General features: G+C 42.8%; 7 protein-coding genes across 7 annotated transcripts; all 7 read right to left on the bottom strand.

Moving 5' to 3' along the window:
* Positions 1 to 351: 351 nt before the first annotated feature.
* On the bottom strand, positions 352 to 1,134 carry LOC121178872 (high choriolytic enzyme 1-like). Its single transcript, XM_041033306.1, has one exon. The coding sequence runs from the start codon at positions 1,132 to 1,134 to the stop codon at positions 352 to 354; it is 783 nt and encodes a 260-aa protein (XP_040889240.1).
* A 2,176-nt stretch (positions 1,135 to 3,310) lies between these two features.
* Positions 3,311 to 4,093, bottom strand: LOC121178911 (high choriolytic enzyme 1-like). The gene has a single exon (XM_041033404.1). The coding sequence runs from the start codon at positions 4,091 to 4,093 to the stop codon at positions 3,311 to 3,313; it is 783 nt and encodes a 260-aa protein (XP_040889338.1).
* A 2,164-nt stretch (positions 4,094 to 6,257) lies between these two features.
* On the bottom strand, positions 6,258 to 7,040 carry LOC121178880 (high choriolytic enzyme 1-like). Its single transcript, XM_041033336.1, has one exon. The coding sequence runs from the start codon at positions 7,038 to 7,040 to the stop codon at positions 6,258 to 6,260; it is 783 nt and encodes a 260-aa protein (XP_040889270.1).
* A 2,176-nt stretch (positions 7,041 to 9,216) lies between these two features.
* LOC121178883 (high choriolytic enzyme 1-like) lies at positions 9,217 to 9,999 on the bottom strand. The gene has a single exon (XM_041033350.1). The coding sequence runs from the start codon at positions 9,997 to 9,999 to the stop codon at positions 9,217 to 9,219; it is 783 nt and encodes a 260-aa protein (XP_040889284.1).
* A 2,164-nt stretch (positions 10,000 to 12,163) lies between these two features.
* On the bottom strand, positions 12,164 to 12,946 carry LOC121178879 (high choriolytic enzyme 1-like). The gene has a single exon (XM_041033320.1). It carries the CDS (start codon positions 12,944 to 12,946, stop codon positions 12,164 to 12,166), a length of 783 nt encoding a protein of 260 aa, XP_040889254.1.
* A 2,850-nt stretch (positions 12,947 to 15,796) lies between these two features.
* Positions 15,797 to 16,579, bottom strand: LOC121178921 (high choriolytic enzyme 1-like). The gene has a single exon (XM_041033429.1). The coding sequence runs from the start codon at positions 16,577 to 16,579 to the stop codon at positions 15,797 to 15,799; it is 783 nt and encodes a 260-aa protein (XP_040889363.1).
* A 2,176-nt stretch (positions 16,580 to 18,755) lies between these two features.
* On the bottom strand, positions 18,756 to 19,538 carry LOC121179075 (high choriolytic enzyme 1-like). Its single transcript, XM_041033682.1, has one exon. The coding sequence runs from the start codon at positions 19,536 to 19,538 to the stop codon at positions 18,756 to 18,758; it is 783 nt and encodes a 260-aa protein (XP_040889616.1).
* Between the last annotated feature and the right edge of the window lie 2,254 nt (positions 19,539 to 21,792).

Here is a 21,792-nt window from a genome sequence, read left to right as displayed (position 1 = left end):
TGTCACTTGGTTAAAAACAGCAGATGAACCCCCCCACGCTTTCACCCACCTACTCACATCACACCCCCACTGGGCTATAGGGTCTGAGCACCTGTTTCATTGTGGAGCTAAAAAAAGGACCGGCTCTTCAGATGTCACTCTGAGAGTGTCAGTGTTCCTGTGACTTTACTGTAGTTTACACGGTTGCCTGCTGGAAGATTTGTCTTGTGCTCTGTTGGCCCCTGCCAAGATTTGCATGTTTAGAACCTGACATTGTTAGCGTTAATATCTAATACTTGTACTGCATTGTAATTAATTACTGAAAACTGGAAGAAAAATGGGAATTTGTTGCATGTGGCATCAGCGTTGTTGTTAGCAGCCATAGAGCATGTTGATCCTCATGATGTCCCAGTAGGACATGCCCTCCCTCTGGCCGATCTGGACATTGGGGTCGGGGATGGGGGTGATGGAGTCCATCCCGTACTGGATGGAGAAGGCTGTTCTTCCATAGTGCATGATGGAGGAGTAGTCGTAGGGGGTGTTGAGGTTGTTGGTGTTCTGCTTGTAGAAGTTGTAGGCCATCTGCGGGTCGATGTTCTCCCAGTTGATCCTGACGTAGTAGTCGCGGTCGCTCCTGGTCTGCTCGTGCTGGAAGCCCAGAGCGTGGTTGATCTCGTGCTGGATGATGCCGTGGTAGAGGCAGCCCTGCCTGTTGAGAGAGAGCACCTGTCCGCCTCCCTCTCTGCCCAGAGAGGAGAAACATCCGGCTCTGTTCTCGATGCTGATGTAGTCGTACTCGTTCTGACGGGGGACGAAGCGGATGCAGGTACTGCTGTGGAAGGACTGCATGGCGTATTCAATCGTCTGCCTCTCCCAGCTGGTGAACTCACTGCTCATAGTGAAGGGGATCATCACCAAGCCGTTGGAGGCTTTCCTCCACAGGCAGCTCTGGGACCAGCACATCATGGCATTTCTGGTTCTGGGAGCAAGCAGGTCTCCTTCCAGCAGGATCTCATTGGTGGCGTTGTTAGAGGTCAGGATCCTGGTGGTGATGTCGACAGTGTCTGGGACTTGTTTGCTTCCTTCCTCCTGGAGAGGATGAGCCTGAGAGAGGCCAAGCAGGAGCAGCAGCAGCAGGCTGGCAGAGGGACTCATCTTCAGGGTCAGTGGAGGCTGTGGAGCTGCTGTGGAGAGACTCCTTGACGCTTGATGTTTGACTCAGTGCAGTCCAGGGTCTTTATACTCTGCTCTACAGGTGTGTCTGCAGGAGGATTATGGGCTGGGGTCCACACTGCTAGGCCTAAATAAACCTCTGAAGGGAGGACTCCACAGACAAACCTACTGTTTCAACATGGTTTGTTATGTCTGATCATTAGATGGATGAACACAGCTTTAAGAGGTGGGATATTTTTTTTAAGCTGAACACTTTATACGCTCTTCAACCAATAACACTTGAAATTGACACAAATAATGATGAACTTCATTATTCTTCTTATCAGAATCATAAAGGTCCATAAATGTGATCATAATGGTACAAAAAATGGTGCTCTTTATAAGAGCAGTTCTTGGCTCACAATCCTCAGATTCAGACTTTTCCTTTTAAATCAGAGTAATCCAAGTGATTGCTGTCTGTATGGTGTGAAAATAAACTGCTAGTAGCCAAATCAGAAGGAATTTTCATGATAAGGCTAAAAACACAGAGGTGTGGTTGGTTTTATTTAAATTAAATAATCAGACAGCTCGCCCCAGATTATGCTTCTCACATATTATCATTATATTTAGAGCAAAGCAAAGTTTCCAAAAGGTAAATATCCAGCGATCTTTGAACAAGACTAAGAGTCTACAGCTGTGCCAGCAGCCCTGTGAGGCTCTACTCAGCCACAGTGATGCTTCAAGCTAAATGCTAATGTCAGATTGCTAACACCTTCACAATGACAATGCTGATGATCACCAGGTATAATGTGTATAAAGCTAACATTTGCTAATTAGCAATGAACTCAAAATAAAGTTGAGGCTGATGGGAATCTCTATAGTTTTGGAGATTTTTGGTCATAAGACAAAGTATTGGACTAATTAGAGTTTTGACCTGATTGTGGCATTGGATGAAAAGTTAAGGCATCATCAAAGTCGTTTGGATTCATCCTATGGGAACCAAGAGTGTTTCAACAAAAGTTTTATAGAATCCATTGTGTAGATGTTGACATATTTCACAGGATAAGGGAAAACTTTGACCTGCAGGTGGTGTTGCAGCAAAGGTCAGAGGATCACTAAAGTCATTATGATCCCTCCTCTTGGGACCATGAATGTGTGTATAACATTCCATGGCAATCAATCCAGTTTCTGTTGAGATATTTTAGTCTGGACTGAAGCAGCTGGCTGACCAACCAAATGACAGCCAAACATTGTCATCCCTGGAGCTGTTCTGCAAGTCTGACTAAAAAGCCCAGAAGGTCATTTAACAACACTGTTTTTCTGAATGTATTTCCAGAGATGTCATAGAGTCTTCTCAGAATCTGGATGAAAAAGCTCTTCTGTTTGCTACAAATAAAAAGATCTTTGGGTTTTTATTGTTATGAATTTATTTATTTTGAGAAATCAGAGGCTCTGCTGTTTGATTCAAATGGATTGGTTGTACATGAAATACACCTACTGGTGCCAATACTCAGTGGGATTCATCCTCACTGACTTGATCAGTTTTCTCCAGATTTGTTATTCAGTGCAGGGTAAAGTTTGACTTTTTGTACTCAGGTGTAATTTTTTTTGCCTCATCATTCAGTGCTGAAGACTGCAACCTATGTGACTTGACAGTAGATGAAATTATGATGAGCTGAAGTTAGGGACCGTCAGAAAAGTGCATGTTCAAGAGAGCTTATTGGAATTTGTCATTATCTTTCTTTTGTTCATGGACACTTCAAACCAACTCTATTTTCATCACAGTTTCAGACACATACGGCATATAGCAAGGGAAGTTTTGCGTTATTCCCCCAATTGAATAGTCAGTTACTAGCCAGGATTCATGGAGCTATGCACACACTGCTCAGTGATTGCATGTTTGTGCTTATGTGTCAGTGTGTAAAATCGTTGAAAGTGTACGCGTATGGATAAAAAAAATATCGAAACCACATCAGTCATGTTGCTTTATCTTTATTACAGGCATTTCAGTCACACTGGAGCCCCTGTATTCTGTTTTCTTGCCATTTGAAAGACTGAGGTAAAGGGACTGTAATCTTTACCATTGGTTCCATAGATTATAGCAGCTTTAAATTAATTACAGGAAAACAAAGAAACAGAAAAAAGTGTGAATTTGTTGCATGTGGCATCAGCGTTGTTGTTAGCAGCCATAGAGCATGTTGATCCTCATGATGTCCCAGTAGGACATGCCCTCCCTCTGGCCGATCTGGACATTGGGGTCGGGGATGGGGGTGATGGAGTCCATCCCGTACTGGATGGAGAAGGCTGTTCTTCCATAGTGCATGATGGAGGAGTAGTCGTAGGGGGTGTTGAGGTTGTTGGTGTTCTGCTTGTAGAAGTTGTAGGCCATCTGCGGGTCGATGTTCTCCCAGTTGATCCTGACGTAGTAGTCACGGTCGCTCCTGGTCTGCTCGTGCTGGAAGCCCAGAGCATGGTTGATCTCGTGCTGGATGATGCCGTGGTAGAGGCAGCCCTGCCTGTTGAGAGAGAGCACCTGTCCGCCTCCCTCTCTGCCCAGAGAGGAGAAACATCCAGCTCTGTTCTCGATGCTGATGTAGTCGTACTCATTCTGACGTGGGACGAAACGGATGCAGGTACTGCTGTGGAAGGACTGCATGGCGTATTCGATCGTCTGCCTCTCCCAGCTGGTGAACTCACTGCTCATGGTGAAGGGGATCATCACCAAGCCGTTGGAGGCTTTCCTCCACAGGCAGCTCTGGGACCAGCACATCATGGCATTTCTGGTTCTGGGAGCAAGCAGGTCTCCTTCCAGCAGGATCTCATTGGTGGCATTGTTAGAGGTCAGGATCCTGGTGGTGATGTCGACAGTGTCTGGGACTTGTTTGCTTCCTTCCTCCTGGAGAGGATGAGCCTGAGAGAGGCCAAGCAGGAGCAGCAGCAGCAGGCTGGCAGAGGGACTCATCTTCAGGGTCAGTGGAGGCTGTGGAGAGACTCCTTGAAGCTTGATGTTTGACTCAGTGCAGTCCAGGGTCTTTATACTCTGTTCTACAGGTGTGTCTGCAGGAGGATTATGGGCTGGGGTCCACACTGCTAGGCCTAAATAAACCTCTGAAGGGAGGACTCCACAGACAAACCTACTGTTTCAACATGGTTTGTTATGTCTGATCATTAGATGGATGAACACAGCTTTAAGAGGTGGGATATTTTTTAAAGCTGAACACTTTATACGCTCTTCAACCAATAACACATGAAATTGACACAAATAATAATGAACTTCATTATTCTTCTTATCAGAATCATAAAGGTCCATAAATGTGATCATAATGGTACAAAAAATGGTGCTCTTTATAAGAGCAGTTCTTGGCTCACAATCCTCAGATTCAGACTTTTCCTTTTAAATCAGAGTAATCCAAGTGATTGCTGTCTGTATGGTGTGAAAATAAACTGCTAGTAGCCAAATCAGAAGGAATTTTCATGATAAGGCTAAAAACACAGAGGTGTGGTTGGTTTTATTTAAATTAAATAATCAGACAGCTCGCCCCAGATTATGCTTCTCACATATTATCATTATATTTAGAGCAAAGCAAAGTTTCCAAAAGGTAAATATCCAGCAATCTTTGAACAAGACTAAGAGTCTACAGCTGTGCCAGCAGCCCTGTGAGGCTCTACTCAGCCACAGTGATGCTTCAAGCTAAATGCTAATGTCAGATTGCTAACACCTTCACAATGACAATGCTGATGATCACCAGGTATAATGTGTATAAAGCTAACATTTGCTAATTAGCAATGAACTCAAAATAAAGTTGAGGCTGATGGGAATCTCTATAGTTTTGGAGATTTTTGGTCATAAGACAAAGTATTGGACTAATTAGAGTTTTGACCTGATTGTGGCATTGGATGAAAAGTTAAGGCATCATCAAAGTCGTTTGGATTCATCCTATGGGAACCAAGAGTGTTTCAACAAAAGTTTTATAGAATCCATTGTGTAGATGTTGACATATTTCACAGGATAAGGGAAAACTTTGACCTGCAGGTGGTGTTGCAGCAAAGGTCAGAGGATCACTGAAGTCATTATGATCCCTCCTCTTGGGACCATGAATGTGTGTATAACATTCCATGGCAATCAATCCAGTTTCTGTTGAGATATTTTAGTCTGGACTGAAGCAGCTGGCTGACCAACCAAATGACAGCCAAACATTGTCATCCCTGGAGCTGTTCTGCAAGTCTGACTAAAAAGCCCAGAAGGTCATTTAACAACACTGTTTTTCTGAATGTATTTCCAGAGATGTCATAGAGTCTTCTCAGAATCTGGATGAAAAAGCTCTTCTGTTTGCTACAAATAAAAAGATCTTTGGGTTTTTATTGTTATGAATTTATTTATTTTGAGAAATCAGAGGCTCTGCTGTTTGATTCAAATGGATTGGTTGTACATGAAATACACCTACTGGTGCCAATACTCAGTGGGATTCATCCTCACTGACTTGATCAGTTTTCTCCAGATTTGTTATTCAGTGCAGGGTAAAGTTTGACTTTTTGTACTCAGGTGTAATTTTTTTTGCCTCATCATTCAGTGCTGAAGACTGCAACCTATGTGACTTGACAGTAGATGAAATTATGATGAGCTGAAGTTAGGGACCGTCAGAAAAGTGCATGTTCAAGAGAGCTTATTGGAATTTGTCATTATCTTTCTTTTGTTCATGGACACTTCAAACCAACTCTATTTTCATCACAGTTTCAGACACATACGGCATATAGCAAGGGAAGTTTTGCGTTATTCCCCCAATTGAATAGTCAGTTACTAGCCAGGATTCATGGAGCTATGCACACACTGCTCAGTGATTGCATGTTTGTGCTTATGTGTCAGTGTGTAAAATCGTTGAAAGTGTACGCGTATGGATAAAAAAAATATCGAAACCACATCAGTCATGTTGCTTTATCTTTATTACAGGCATTTCAGTCACACTGGAGCCCCTGTATTCTGTTTTCTTGCCATTTGAAAGACTGAGGTAAAGGGACTGTAATCTTTACCATTGGTTCCATAGATTATAGCAGCTTTAAATTAATTACAGGAAAACAAAGAAACAGAAAAAAGTGTGAATTTGTTGCATGTGGCATCAGCGTTGTTGTTAGCAGCCATAGAGCATGTTGATCCTCATGATGTCCCAGTAGGACATGCCCTCCCTCTGGCCGATCTGGACATTGGGGTCGGGGATGGGGGTGATGGAGTCCATCCCGTACTGGATGGAGAAGGCTGTTCTTCCATAGTGCATGATGGAGGAGTAGTCGTAGGGGGTGTTGAGGTTGTTGGTGTTCTGCTTGTAGAAGTTGTAGGCCATCTGCGGGTCGATGTTCTCCCAGTTGATCCTGACGTAGTAGTCACGGTCGCTCCTGGTCTGCTCGTGCTGGAAGCCCAGAGCGTGGTTGATCTCGTGCTGGATGATGCCGTGGTAGAGGCAGCCCTGCCTGTTGAGAGAGAGCACCTGTCCGCCTCCCTCTCTGCCCAGAGAGGAGAAACATCCAGCTCTGTTCTCGATGCTGATGTAGTCGTACTCATTCTGACGTGGGACGAAACGGATGCAGGTACTGCTGTGGAAGGACTGCATGGCGTATTCGATCGTCTGCCTCTCCCAGCTGGTGAACTCACTGCTCATGGTGAAGGGGATCATCACCAAGCCGTTGGAGGCTTTCCTCCACAGGCAGCTCTGGGACCAGCACATCATGGCATTTCTGGTTCTGGGAGCAAGCAGGTCTCCTTCCAGCAGGATCTCATTGGTGGCATTGTTAGAGGTCAGGATCCTGGTGGTGATGTCGACAGCGTCTGGGACTTGTTTGCTTCCTTCCTCCTGGAGAGGATGAGCCTGAGAGAGGCCAAGCAGGAGCAGCAGTAGCAGGCTGGCAGAGGGACTCATCTTCAGGGTCAGTGGAGGCTGTGGAGCTGTTGTGGAGAGACTCCTTGAAGCTTGATGTTTGACTCAGTGCAGTCCAGGGTCTTTATACTCTGCTCTACAGGTGTGTCTGCAGGAGGATTATGGGCTGGGGTCCACACTGCTAGGCCTAAATAAACCTCTGAAGGGAGGACTCCACAGACAAACCTACTGTTTCAACATGGTTTGTTATGTCTGATCATTAGATGGATGAACACAGCTTTAAGAGGTGGGATATTTTTTTTAAGCTGAACACTTTATACGCTCTTCAACCAATAACACTTGAAATTGACACAAATAATGATGAACTTCATTATTCTTCTTATCAGAATCATAAAGGTCCATAAATGTGATCATAATGGTACAAAAAATGGTGCTCTTTATAAGAGCAGTTCTTGGCTCACAATCCTCAGATTCAGACTTTTCCTTTTAAATCAGAGTAATCCAAGTGATTGCTGTCTGTATGGTGTGAAAATAAACTGCTAGTAGCCAAATCAGAAGGAATTTTCATGATAAGGCTAAAAACACAGAGGTGTGGTTGGTTTTATTTAAATTAAATAATCAGACAGCTCGCCCCAGATTATGCTTCTCACATATTATCATTATATTTAGAGCAAAGCAAAGTTTCCAAAAGGTAAATATCCAGCGATCTTTGAACAAGACTAAGAGTCTACAGCTGTGCCAGCAGCCCTGTGAGGCTCTACTCAGCCACAGTGATGCTTCAAGCTAAATGCTAATGTCAGATTGCTAACACCTTCACAATGACAATGCTGATGATCACCAGGTATAATGTGTATAAAGCTAACATTTGCTAATTAGCAATGAACTCAAAATAAAGTTGAGGCTGATGGGAATCTCTATAGTTTTGGAGATTTTTGGTCATAAGACAAAGTATTGGACTAATTAGAGTTTTGACCTGATTGTGGCATTGGATGAAAAGTTAAGGCATCATCAAAGTCGTTTGGATTCATCCTATGGGAACCAAGAGTGTTTCAACAAAAGTTTTATAGAATCCATTGTGTAGATGTTGACATATTTCACAGGATAAGGGAAAACTTTGACCTGCAGGTGGTGTTGCAGCAAAGGTCAGAGGATCACTAAAGTCATTATGATCCCTCCTCTTGGGACCATGAATGTGTGTATAACATTCCATGGCAATCAATCCAGTTTCTGTTGAGATATTTTAGTCTGGACTGAAGCAGCTGGCTGACCAACCAAATGACAGCCAAACATTGTCATCCCTGGAGCTGTTCTGCAAGTCTGACTAAAAAGCCCAGAAGGTCATTTAACAACACTGTTTTTCTGAATGTATTTCCAGAGATGTCATAGAGTCTTCTCAGAATCTGGATGAAAAAGCTCTTCTGTTTGCTACAAATAAAAAGATCTTTGGGTTTTTATTGTTATGAATTTATTTATTTTGAGAAATCAGAGGCTCTGCTGTTTGATTCAAATGGATTGGTTGTACATGAAATACACCTACTGGTGCCAATACTCAGTGGGATTCATCCTCACTGACTTGATCAGTTTTCTCCAGATTTGTTATTCAGTGCAGGGTAAAGTTTGACTTTTTGTACTCAGGTGTAATTTTTTTTGCCTCATCATTCAGTGCTGAAGACTGCAACCTATGTGACTTGACAGTAGATGAAATTATGATGAGCTGAAGTTAGGGACCGTCAGAAAAGTGCATGTTCAAGAGAGCTTATTGGAATTTGTCATTATCTTTCTTTTGTTCATGGACACTTCAAACCAACTCTATTTTCATCACAGTTTCAGACACATACGGCATATAGCAAGGGAAGTTTTGCGTTATTCCCCCAATTGAATAGTCAGTTACTAGCCAGGATTCATGGAGCTATGCACACACTGCTCAGTGATTGCATGTTTGTGCTTATGTGTCAGTGTGTAAAATCGTTGAAAGTGTACGCGTATGGATAAAAAAAATATCGAAACCACATCAGTCATGTTGCTTTATCTTTATTACAGGCATTTCAGTCACACTGGAGCCCCTGTATTCTGTTTTCTTGCCATTTGAAAGACTGAGGTAAAGGGACTGTAATCTTTACCATTGGTTCCATAGATTATAGCAGCTTTAAATTAATTACAGGAAAACAAAGAAACAGAAAAAAGTGTGAATTTGTTGCATGTGGCATCAGCGTTGTTGTTAGCAGCCATAGAGCATGTTGATCCTCATGATGTCCCAGTAGGACATGCCCTCCCTCTGGCCGATCTGGACATTGGGGTCGGGGATGGGGGTGATGGAGTCCATCCCGTACTGGATGGAGAAGGCTGTTCTTCCATAGTGCATGATGGAGGAGTAGTCGTAGGGGGTGTTGAGGTTGTTGGTGTTCTGCTTGTAGAAGTTGTAGGCCATCTGCGGGTCGATGTTCTCCCAGTTGATCCTGACGTAGTAGTCACGGTCGCTCCTGGTCTGCTCGTGCTGGAAGCCCAGAGCATGGTTGATCTCGTGCTGGATGATGCCGTGGTAGAGGCAGCCCTGCCTGTTGAGAGAGAGCACCTGTCCGCCTCCCTCTCTGCCCAGAGAGGAGAAACATCCAGCTCTGTTCTCGATGCTGATGTAGTCGTACTCATTCTGACGTGGGACGAAACGGATGCAGGTACTGCTGTGGAAGGACTGCATGGCGTATTCGATCGTCTGCCTCTCCCAGCTGGTGAACTCACTGCTCATGGTGAAGGGGATCATCACCAAGCCGTTGGAGGCTTTCCTCCACAGGCAGCTCTGGGACCAGCACATCATGGCATTTCTGGTTCTGGGAGCAAGCAGGTCTCCTTCCAGCAGGATCTCATTGGTGGCATTGTTAGAGGTCAGGATCCTGGTGGTGATGTCGACAGTGTCTGGGACTTGTTTGCTTCCTTCCTCCTGGAGAGGATGAGCCTGAGAGAGGCCAAGCAGGAGCAGCAGCAGCAGGCTGGCAGAGGGACTCATCTTCAGGGTCAGTGGAGGCTGTGGAGAGACTCCTTGAAGCTTGATGTTTGACTCAGTGCAGTCCAGGGTCTTTATACTCTGTTCTACAGGTGTGTCTGCAGGAGGATTATGGGCTGGGGTCCACACTGCTAGGCCTAAATAAACCTCTGAAGGGAGGACTCCACAGACAAACCTACTGTTTCAACATGGTTTGTTATGTCTGATCATTAGATGGATGAACACAGCTTTAAGAGGTGGGATATTTTTTAAAGCTGAACACTTTATACGCTCTTCAACCAATAACACATGAAATTGACACAAATAATAATGAACTTCATTATTCTTCTTATCAGAATCATAAAGGTCCATAAATGTGATCATAATGGTACAAAAAATGGTGCTCTTTATAAGAGCAGTTCTTGGCTCACAATCCTCAGATTCAGACTTTTCCTTTTAAATCAGAGTAATCCAAGTGATTGCTGTCTGTATGGTGTGAAAATAAACTGCTAGTAGCCAAATCAGAAGGAATTTTCATGATAAGGCTAAAAACACAGAGGTGTGGTTGGTTTTATTTAAATTAAATAATCAGACAGCTCGCCCCAGATTATGCCTCTCACATATTATCATTATATTTAGAGCAAAGCAAAGTTTCCAAAAGGTAAATATCCAGCAATCTTTGAACAAGACTAAGAGTCTACAGCTGTGCCAGCAGCCCTGTGAGGCTCTACTCAGCCACAGTGATGCTTCAAGCTAAATGCTAATGTCAGATTGCTAACACCTTCACAATGACAATGCTGATGATCACCAGGTATAATGTGTATAAAGCTAACATTTGCTAATTAGCAATGAACTCAAAATAAAGTTGAGGCTGATGGGAATCTCTATAGTTTTGGAGATTTTTGGTCATAAGACAAAGTATTGGACTAATTAGAGTTTTGACCTGATTGTGGCATTGGATGAAAAGTTAAGGCATCATCAAAGTCGTTTGGATTCATCCTATGGGAACCAAGAGTGTTTCAACAAAAGTTTTATAGAATCCATTGTGTAGATGTTGACATATTTCACAGGATAAGGGAAAACTTTGACCTGCAGGTGGTGTTGCAGCAAAGGTCAGAGGATCACTGAAGTCATTATGATCCCTCCTCTTGGGACCATGAATGTGTGTATAACATTCCATGGCAATCAATCCAGTTTCTGTTGAGATATTTTAGTCTGGACTGAAGCAGCTGGCTGACCAACCAAATGACAGCCAAACATTGTCATCCCTGGAGCTGTTCTGCAAGTCTGACTAAAAAGCCCAGAAGGTCATTTAACAACACTGTTTTTCTGAATGTATTTCCAGAGATGTCATAGAGTCTTCTCAGAATCTGGATGAAAAAGCTCTTCTGTTTGCTACAAATAAAAAGATCTTTGGGTTTTTATTGTTATGAATTTATTTATTTTGAGAAATCAGAGGCTCTGCTGTTTGATTCAAATGGATTGGTTGTACATGAAATACACCTACTGGTGCCAATACTCAGTGGGATTCATCCTCACTGACTTGATCAGTTTTCTCCAGATTTGTTATTCAGTGCAGGGTAAAGTTTGACTTTTTGTACTCAGGTGTAATTTTTTTTGCCTCATCATTCAGTGCTGAAGACTGCAACCTATGTGACTTGACAGTAGATGAAATTATGATGAGCTGAAGTTAGGGACCGTCAGAAAAGTGCATGTTCAAGAGAGCTTATTGGAATTTGTCATTATCTTTCTTTTGTTCATGGACACTTCAAACCAACTCTATTTTCATCACAGTTTCAGACACATACGGCATATAGCAAGGGAAGTTTTGCGTTATTCCCCCAATTGAATAGTCAGTTACTAGCCAGGATTCATGGAGCTATGCACACACTGCTCAGTGATTGCATGTTTGTGCTTATGTGTCAGTGTGTAAAATCGTTGAAAGTGTACGCGTATGGATAAAAAAAATATTGAAACCACATCAGTCATGTTGCTTTATCTTTATTACAGGCATTTCAGTCACACTGGAGCCCCTGTATTCTGTTTTCTTGCCATTTGAAAGACTGAGGTAAAGGGACTGTAATCTTTACCATTGGTTCCATAGATTATAGCAGCTTTAAATTAATTACAGGAAAACAAAGAAACAGAAAAAAGTGTGAATTTGTTGCATGTGGCATCAGCGTTGTTGTTAGCAGCCATAGAGCATGTTGATCCTCATGATGTCCCAGTAGGACATGCCCTCCCTCTGGCCGATCTGGACATTGGGGTCGGGGATGGGGGTGATGGAGTCCATCCCGTACTGGATGGAGAAGGCTGTTCTTCCATAGTGCATGATGGAGGAGTAGTCGTAGGGGGTGTTGAGGTTGTTGGTGTTCTGCTTGTAGAAGTTGTAGGCCATCTGCGGGTCGATGTTCTCCCAGTTGATCCTGACGTAGTAGTCACGGTCGCTCCTGGTCTGCTCGTGCTGGAAGCCCAGAGCGTGGTTGATCTCGTGCTGGATGATGCCGTGGTAGAGGCAGCCCTGCCTGTTGAGAGAGAGCACCTGTCCGCCTCCCTCTCTGCCCAGAGAGGAGAAACATCCAGCTCTGTTCTCGATGCTGATGTAGTCGTACTCATTCTGACGTGGGACGAAACGGATGCAGGTACTGCTGTGGAAGGACTGCATGGCGTATTCGATCGTCTGCCTCTCCCAGCTGGTGAACTCACTGCTCATGGTGAAGGGGATCATCACCAAGCCGTTGGAGGCTTTCCTCCACAGGCAGCTCTGGGACCAGCACATCATGGCATTTCTGGTTCTGGGAGCAAGCAGGTCTCCTTCCAGCAGGATCTCATTGGTGGCATTGTTAGAGGTCAGGATCCTGGTGGTGATGTCGACAGCGTCTGGGACTTGTTTGCTTCCTTCCTCCTGGAGAGGATGAGCCTGAGAGAGGCCAAGCAGGAGCAGCAGTAGCAGGCTGGCAGAGGGACTCATCTTCAGGGTCAGTGGAGGCTGTGGAGCTGTTGTGGAGAGACTCCTTGAAGCTTGATGTTTGACTCAGTGCAGTCCAGGGTCTTTATACTCTGCTCTACAGGTGTGTCTGCAGGAGGATTATGGGCTGGGGTCCACACTGCTAGGCCTAAATAAACCTCTGAAGGGAGGACTCCACAGACAAACCTACTGTTTCAACATGGTTTGTTATGTCTGATCATTAGATGGATGAACACGGCTTTAAGAGGTGGGATATATTTTTTTTAAGCTGAACACTTTATATGCTCTTCAACCAATAACACTTGAAATTGACACAAATAATGATGAACTTCATTATTCTTCTTATCAGAATCATAAAGGTCCATAAATGTGATCATACTGGTACAAAAAATGGTGCTCTTTATAAGAGCAGTTCTTGGCTCACAATCCTCAGATTCAGACTTCTCGTTTGATATCAGAGTAATCCAAGTGATTGCTGTATGTATGGTGTGAAAATAAACTGCTAGTAGCCAAATCAGAAGGACTTTTCATGATATTTGCCAAATAGGAAACAATATAGTGGCTAAAAACACCTAGGTGTGGTTGGTTTCATGTGAATTAAATAATCAGACAGCTCGTCCCAGATTATGCTTCTCACATATTATCATTATATTTAGAGCAAAGCAAAGTTTCCAAAAGGTAAGCGATCTTTGAACAAGACTAAGAGTCTACAGCTGTGCCAGCAGCCCTGTGAGGCTCTACTCAGTCACAGTGATGCTTCAAGCTAGGCACTGGATGAAAAGTTAAGGCACCATCAAAGTCGTTTGGATTCATCCTATGGGAACCAAGAGTGTTTCAACAAAAGATTTATCCAATCCATTGTGTAGATGTTGACATATTTCACAGAGTAAGGGAAAACTTTGACCTGCAGGTGGTGTTACAGCAAAGGTCAGGGGATCACTAAAGTCATTATGATCCCTCCTCTTGGGACCATGAATGTGTGTATAAAATTCCATGGCAATCAATCCAGTTTCTTTTGAGATATTTTAGTCTGGACTGAAGCAGCTGGCTGACCAACCAAATGACAGACCAACATTGCCATTCCTGGAGCCGTTCTGCAAGTCTGACTAAAAAGCCCAGAAGGTCATTTGTGACTTATATGTATGTAGAGTATATTTAATTAATTTCTGATAACTTTAATTTTTAAATTGTTTTGGCAATATTGGAGTTGGAGATTGTTATAATATAAATATTGTTAAAATAAAACATGGCTGTTTGTGCAAAAAGGTGGAGGTGGGGGTGGGGGTCTCTCTCCAAGGGAGTAATTCAATGTAGAACCACCACTGACCACAACACAAACGCAAAAGCCGGAACACAAACGGAAAAGCCACAACACAAATACAAAAACCTCAAAAAAAAAAAAAGTTGTTACCTTCTGGATACGAAGTGTAAGAGGAGGAGAAGTAAGTGAAACCGTCTTCAGATACTTATAATTAAGCTTCATAGTAGTCCAAAGTTAGACGGCAGAGTACATAAATATTAAAATATTAATTATTAGCATTGTTCATTTGTGACAATCACATAATGACAGCAACAATTGTAAGTTTCTGAAGAAGGTTTCACTTACTTCTTCTCCTCTTCTACTTCGTAGCCAGAAAGTAAAGTGTGACTTAACTTCCATTGTGAGGCTTTTGCATTTGTGTTGCGACGTTTGCATTTGCGTGGCCTTTCTCTGCCACCGTAGTATACAGTATAAAGAGCTTTATTTCCAACATGGTACACCTCAGTCATACTACAGTAACAGCTATCTGTAATGTATCCACAGTTTCTAATTTTACCCATCTGGATTCTTATAATTGTGATTTTTGTAGCTGCATTTACCACTTTGCCTCATTCATGGCCTGTAATGTGCCTACTTGTAATTTGGATATTTCCTCAATGGCAAGTTGCTGATGTGGATTCAAGATGTTTTCTAGTTACACTTAAAGAACTGTTGAAAAAATGAAGGGCAGAGATCACTGTTAAACATATAATACAAAACATCTAAAGACGTCACTTCATGGTAGAGTCCATTAAAAGGTCCTGTTCATTTAGCCTGGACATGTTACACTATCAGAGAGCCTTGTTCTTACACTGATCTGACCTTTGGACAACTATGTGTGTTTCACCCATTAGAGAAATTGTAATAACTTGCGTGTTCTCCAGAGTTGCAAACAAAACCTTTAGCTACAGATCATCTGGGACCAGTGCTGTAGCCCAGTGCTCCTTTTTAACAGTCATTTAACTGTATGAAATATCTCCGAAATGTTTAGGTATAGTAAATATACAGTGCGTGTCACATCCTGTAATTTTATTACGGTCGTGAAAAATTCATTGTCAAAGCTAATGTGTCTAAAATAGAAGTGTGCTTTAAACTGACCTATGTTTTTGCATCTGACGATTATGTTCCCAAAAACATAATCCTGGCTCTGGGGTTGTTAAAACTTGCATTTAGCACAAAATGATTGCATGTTTGTGCTAATTTCTGAATATTTAAAATTGTTGCAGGTATGAACACTGATAGATAAAAATAAATAAATAAATAATGAAACCACATCAGTCATGTTGCTTTATCTTTATTACACACTATTGAGTCACACTGGAGCCCCTGTATTCTGTTTTCTTGCCATTTGAAAGACTGAGGTAAAGGGACTGTAATCTTTACCATTGGTTCCATAGATTATAGCAGCTTTAAATTAATTACAGGAAAACAGAAAGACAGAAAAGTGTGAATATTGTTAGCATTAATATCTAATACTTGTAATGCATTTTCATTAATTACTGAAAACTTGGAAGAAAAGTGTGAATTTGTTGCATGTGGCATCAGCGTTGTTGTTAGCAGCCATAAAGCATGTTGATCCTCATGATGTCCCAGTAGGACATGCCCTCCCTCTGGCCAATCTGGACGTTGGGGTCAGGGATGGGGGTGATGGAGTCCATCCCGTACTGGATGGAGAAGGCTGTTCTTCCGTAGTGCATGATGGAGGAGTAGTCGTACGGGGTGTTGAGGTTGTTGGTGTTCTGCTTGTAGAAGTTGTAGGCCATCTGCGGGTCGATGTTCTCCCAGTTGATCCTGACGTAGTAGTCGCGGTCGCTCCTGGTCTGCTCGTGCTGGAAGCCCAGAGCGTGGTTGATCTCGTGCTGGATGATGCCGTGGTAGAGGCAGCCCTGCCTGTTGAGAGAGAGCACCTGTCCGCCTCCCTCTCTGCCCAGAGAGGAGAAACATCCGGCTCTGTTCTCGATGCTGATGTAGTCGTACTCGTTCTGACGGGGGACGAAGCGGATGCAGGTACTGCTGTGGAAGGACTGCATGGCGTATTCAATCGTCTGCCTCTCCCAGCTGGTGAACTCACTGCTCATAGTGAAGGGGATCATCACCAAGCCGTTGGAGGCTTTCCTCCACAGGCAGCTCTGGGACCAGCACATCATGGCATTTCTGGTTCTGGGAGCAAGCAGGTCTCCTTCCAGCAGGATCTCATTGGTGGCGTTGTTAGAGGTCAGGATCCTGGTGGTGATGTCGACAGTGTCTGGGACTTGTTTGCTTCCTTCCTCCTGGAGAGGATGAGCCTGAGAGAGGCCAAGCAGGAGCAGCAGCAGCAGGCTGGCAGAGGGACTCATCTTCAGGGTCAGTGGAGGCTGTGGAGCTGCTGTGGAGAGACTCCTTGACGCTTGATGTTTGACTCAGTGCAGTCCAGGGTCTTTATACTCTGCTCTACAGGTGTGTCTGCAGGAGGATTATGGGCTGGGGTCCACACTGCTAGGCCTAAATAAACCTCTGAAGGGAGGACTCCACAGACAAACCTACTGTTTCAACATGGTTTGTTATGTCTGATCATTAGATGGATGAACACAGCTTTAAGAGGTGGGATATTTTTTTTAAGCTGAACACTTTATACGCTCTTCAACCAATAACACTTGAAATTGACACAAATAATGATGAACTTCATTATTCTTCTTATCAGAATCATAAAGGTCCATAAATGTGATCATAATGGTACAAAAAATGGTGCTCTTTATAAGAGCAGTTCTTGGCTCACAATCCTCAGATTCAGACTTTTCCTTTTAAATCAGAGTAATCCAAGTGATTGCTGTCTGTATGGTGTGAAAATAAACTGCTAGTAGCCAAATCAGAAGGAATTTTCATGATAAGGCTAAAAACACAGAGGTGTGGTTGGTTTTATTTAAATTAAATAATCAGACAGCTCGCCCCAGATTATGCTTCTCACATATTATCATTATATTTAGAGCAAAGCAAAGTTTCCAAAAGGTAAATATCCAGCGATCTTTGAACAAGACTAAGAGTCTACAGCTGTGCCAGCAGCCCTGTGAGGCTCTACTCAGCCACAGTGATGCTTCAAGCTAAATGCTAATGTCAGATTGCTAACACCTTCACAATGACAATGCTGATGATCACCAGGTATAATGTGTATAAAGCTAACATTTGCTAATTAGCAATGAACTCAAAATAAAGTTGAGGCTGATGGGAATCTCTATAGTTTTGGAGATTTTTGGTCATAAGACAAAGTATTGGACTAATTAGAGTTTTGACCTGATTGTGGCATTGGATGAAAAGTTAAGGCATCATCAAAGTCGTTTGGATTCATCCTATGGGAACCAAGAGTGTTTCAACAAAAGTTTTATAGAATCCATTGTGTAGATGTTGACATATTTCACAGGATAAGGGAAAACTTTGACCTGCAGGTGGTGTTGCAGCAAAGGTCAGAGGATCACTGAAGTCATTATGATCCCTCCTCTTGGGACCATGAATGTGTGTATAACATTCCATGGCAATCAATCCAGTTTCTGTTGAGATATTTTAGTCTGGACTGAAGCAGCTGGCTGACCAACCAAATGACAGCCAAACATTGTCATCCCTGGAGCTGTTCTGCAAGTCTGACTAAAAAGCCCAGAAGGTCATTTAACAACACTGTTTTTCTGAATGTATTTCCAGAGATGTCATAGAGTCTTCTCAGAATCTGGATGAAAAAGCTCTTCTGTTTGCTACAAATAAAAAGATCTTTGGGTTTTTATTGTTATGAATTTATTTATTTTGAGAAATCAGAGGCTCTGCTGTTTGATTCAAATGGATTGGTTGTACATGAAATACACCTACTGGTGCCAATACTCAGTGGGATTCATCCTCACTGACTTGATCAGTTTTCTCCAGATTTGTTATTCAGTGCAGGGTAAAGTTTGACTTTTTGTACTCAGGTGTAATTTTTTTTGCCTCATCATTCAGTGCTGAAGACTGCAACCTATGTGACTTGACAGTAGATGAAATTATGATGAGCTGAAGTTAGGGACCGTCAGAAAAGTGCATGTTCAAGAGAGCTTATTGGAATTTGTCATTATCTTTCTTTTGTTCATGGACACTTCAAACCAACTCTATTTTCATCACAGTTTCAGACACATACGGCATATAGCAAGGGAAGTTTTGCGTTATTCCCCCAATTGAATAGTCAGTTACTAGCCAGGATTCATGGAGCTATGCACACACTGCTCAGTGATTGCATGTTTGTGCTTATGTGTCAGTGTGTAAAATCGTTGAAAGTGTACGCGTATGGATAAAAAAAATATCGAAACCACATCAGTCATGTTGCTTTATCTTTATTACAGGCATTTCAGTCACACTGGAGCCCCTGTATTCTGTTTTCTTGCCATTTGAAAGACTGAGGTAAAGGGACTGTAATCTTTACCATTGGTTCCATAGATTATAGCAGCTTTAAATTAATTACAGGAAAACAAAGAAACAGAAAAAAGTGTGAATTTGTTGCATGTGGCATCAGCGTTGTTGTTAGCAGCCATAGAGCATGTTGATCCTCATGATGTCCCAGTAGGACATGCCCTCCCTCTGGCCGATCTGGACATTGGGGTCGGGGATGGGGGTGATGGAGTCCATCCCGTACTGGATGGAGAAGGCTGTTCTTCCATAGTGCATGATGGAGGAGTAGTCGTAGGGGGTGTTGAGGTTGTTGGTGTTCTGCTTGTAGAAGTTGTAGGCCATCTGCGGGTCGATGTTCTCCCAGTTGATCCTGACGTAGTAGTCACGGTCGCTCCTGGTCTGCTCGTGCTGGAAGCCCAGAGCATGGTTGATCTCGTGCTGGATGATGCCGTGGTAGAGGCAGCCCTGCCTGTTGAGAGAGAGCACCTGTCTGCCTCCCTCTCTGCCCAGAGAGGAGAAACATCCAGCTCTGTTCTCGATGCTGATGTAGTCGTACTCATTCTGACGTGGGACGAAACGGATGCAGGTACTGCTGTGGAAGGACTGCATGGCGTATTCGATCGTCTGCCTCTCCCAGCTGGTGAACTCACTGCTCATGGTGAAGGGGATCATCACCAAGCCGTTGGAGGCTTTCCTCCACAGGCAGCTCTGGGACCAGCACATCATGGCATTTCTGGTTCTGGGAGCAAGCAGGTCTCCTTCCAGCAGGATCTCATTGGTGGCATTGTTAGAGGTCAGGATCCTGGTGGTGATGTCGACAGTGTCTGGGACTTGTTTGCTTCCTTCCTCCTGGAGAGGATGAGCCTGAGAGAGGCCAAGCAGGAGCAGCAGTAGCAGGCTGGCAGAGGGACTCATCTTCAGGGTCAGTGGAGGCTGTGGAGCTGTTGTGGAGAGACTCCTTGAAGCTTGATGTTTGACTCAGTGCAGTCCAGGGTCTTTATACTCTGCTCTACAGGTGTGTCTGCAGGAGGATTATGGGCTGGGGTCCACACTGCTAGGCCTAAATAAACCTCTGAAGGGAGGACTCCACAGACAAACCTACTGTTTCAACATGGTTTGTTATGTCTGATCATTAGATGGATGAACACGGCTTTAAGAGGTGGGATATATTTTTTTTAAGCTGAACACTTTATATGCTCTTCAACCAATAACACTTGAAATTGACACAAATAATGATGAACTTCATTATTCTTCTTATCAGAATCATAAAGGTCCATAAATGTGATCATACTGGTACAAAAAATGGTGCTCTTTATAAGAGCAGTTCTTGGCTCACAATCCTCAGATTCAGACTTCTCGTTTGATATCAGAGTAATCCAAGTGATTGCTGTATGTATGGTGTGAAAATAAACTGCTAGTAGCCAAATCAGAAGGACTTTTCATGATATTTGCCAAATAGGAAACAATATAGTGGCTAAAAACACCTAGGTGTGGTTGGTTTCATGTGAATTAAATAATCAGACAGCTCGTCCCAGATTATGCTTCTCACATATTATCATTATATTTAGAGCAAAGCAAAGTTTCCAAAAGGTAAGCGATCTTTGAACAAGACTAAGAGTCTACAGCTGTGCCAGCAGCCCTGTGAGGCTCTACTCAGTCACAGTGATGCTTCAAGCTAGGCACTGGATGAAAAGTTAAGGCACCATCAAAGTCGTTTGGATTCATCCTATGGGAACCAAGAGTGTTTCAACAAAAGATTTATCCAATCCATTGTGTAGATGTTGACATATTTCACAGAGTAAGGGAAAACTTTGACCTGCAGGTGGTGTTACAGCAAAGGTCAGGGGATCACTAAAGTCATTATGATCCCTCCTCTTGGGACCATGAATGTGTGTATAAAATTCCATGGCAATCAATCCAGTTTCTTTTGAGATATTTTAGTCTGGACTGAAGCAGCTGGCTGACCAACCAAATGACAGACCAACATTGCCATTCCTGGAGCCGTTCTGCAAGTCTGACTAAAAAGCCCAGAAGGTCATTTGTGACTTATATGTATGTAGAGTATATTTAATTAATTTCTGATAACTTTAATTTTTAAATTGTTTTGGCAATATTGGAGTTGGAGATTGTTATAATATAAATATTGTTAAAATAAAACATGGCTGTTTGTGCAAAAAGGTGGAGGTGGGGGTGGGGGTCTCTCTCCAAGGGAGTAATTCAATGTAGAACCACCACTGACCACAACACAAACGCAAAAGCCGGAACACAAACGGAAAAGCCACAACACAAATACAAAAACCTCAAAAAAAAAAAAAAAAAAAAAAAAGTTGTTACCTTCTGGATACGAAGTGTAAGAGGAGGAGAAGTAAGTGAAACCGTCTTCAGATACTTATAATTAAGCTTCATAGTAGTCCAAAGTTAGACGGCAGAGTACATAAATATTAAAATATTAATTATTAGCATTGTTCATTTGTGACAATCACATAATGACAGCAACAATTGTAAGTTTCTGAAGAAGGTTTCACTTACTTCTTCTCCTCTTCTACTTCGTAGCCAGAAAGTAAAGTGTGACTTAACTTCCATTGTGAGGCTTTTGCATTTGTGTTGCGACGTTTGCATTTGCGTGGCCTTTCTCTGCCACCGTAGTATACAGTATAAAGAGCTTTATTTCCAACATGGTACACCTCAGTCATACTACAGTAACAGCTATCTGTAATGTATCCACAGTTTCTAATTTTACCCATCTGGATTCTTATAATTGTGATTTTTGTAGCTGCATTTACCACTTTGCCTCATTCATGGCCTGTAATGTGCCTACTTGTAATTTGGATATTTCCTCAATGGCAAGTTGCTGATGTGGATTCAAGATGTTTTCTAGTTACACTTAAAGAACTGTTGAAAAAATGAAGGGCAGAGATCACTGTTAAACATATAATACAAAACATCTAAAGACGTCACTTCATGGTAGAGTCCATTAAAAGGTCCTGTTCATTTAGCCTGGACATGTTACACTATCAGAGAGCCTTGTTCTTACACTGATCTGACCTTTGGACAACTATGTGTGTTTCACCCATTAGAGAAATTGTAATAACTTGCGTGTTTTCCAGAGTTGCAAACAAAACCTTTAGCTACAGATCATCTGGGACCAGTGCTGTAGCCCAGTGCTCCT

Source organism: Toxotes jaculatrix, chromosome 1 (genome assembly GCF_017976425.1).
Source record: "Toxotes jaculatrix isolate fToxJac2 chromosome 1, fToxJac2.pri, whole genome shotgun sequence".
NCBI lineage: Eukaryota > Metazoa > Chordata > Actinopteri > Toxotidae > Toxotes > Toxotes jaculatrix.
The sequence above is the reverse complement of the archived record's forward strand: the minus strand, read 5'-3'. Positions and strand labels throughout refer to the sequence as shown.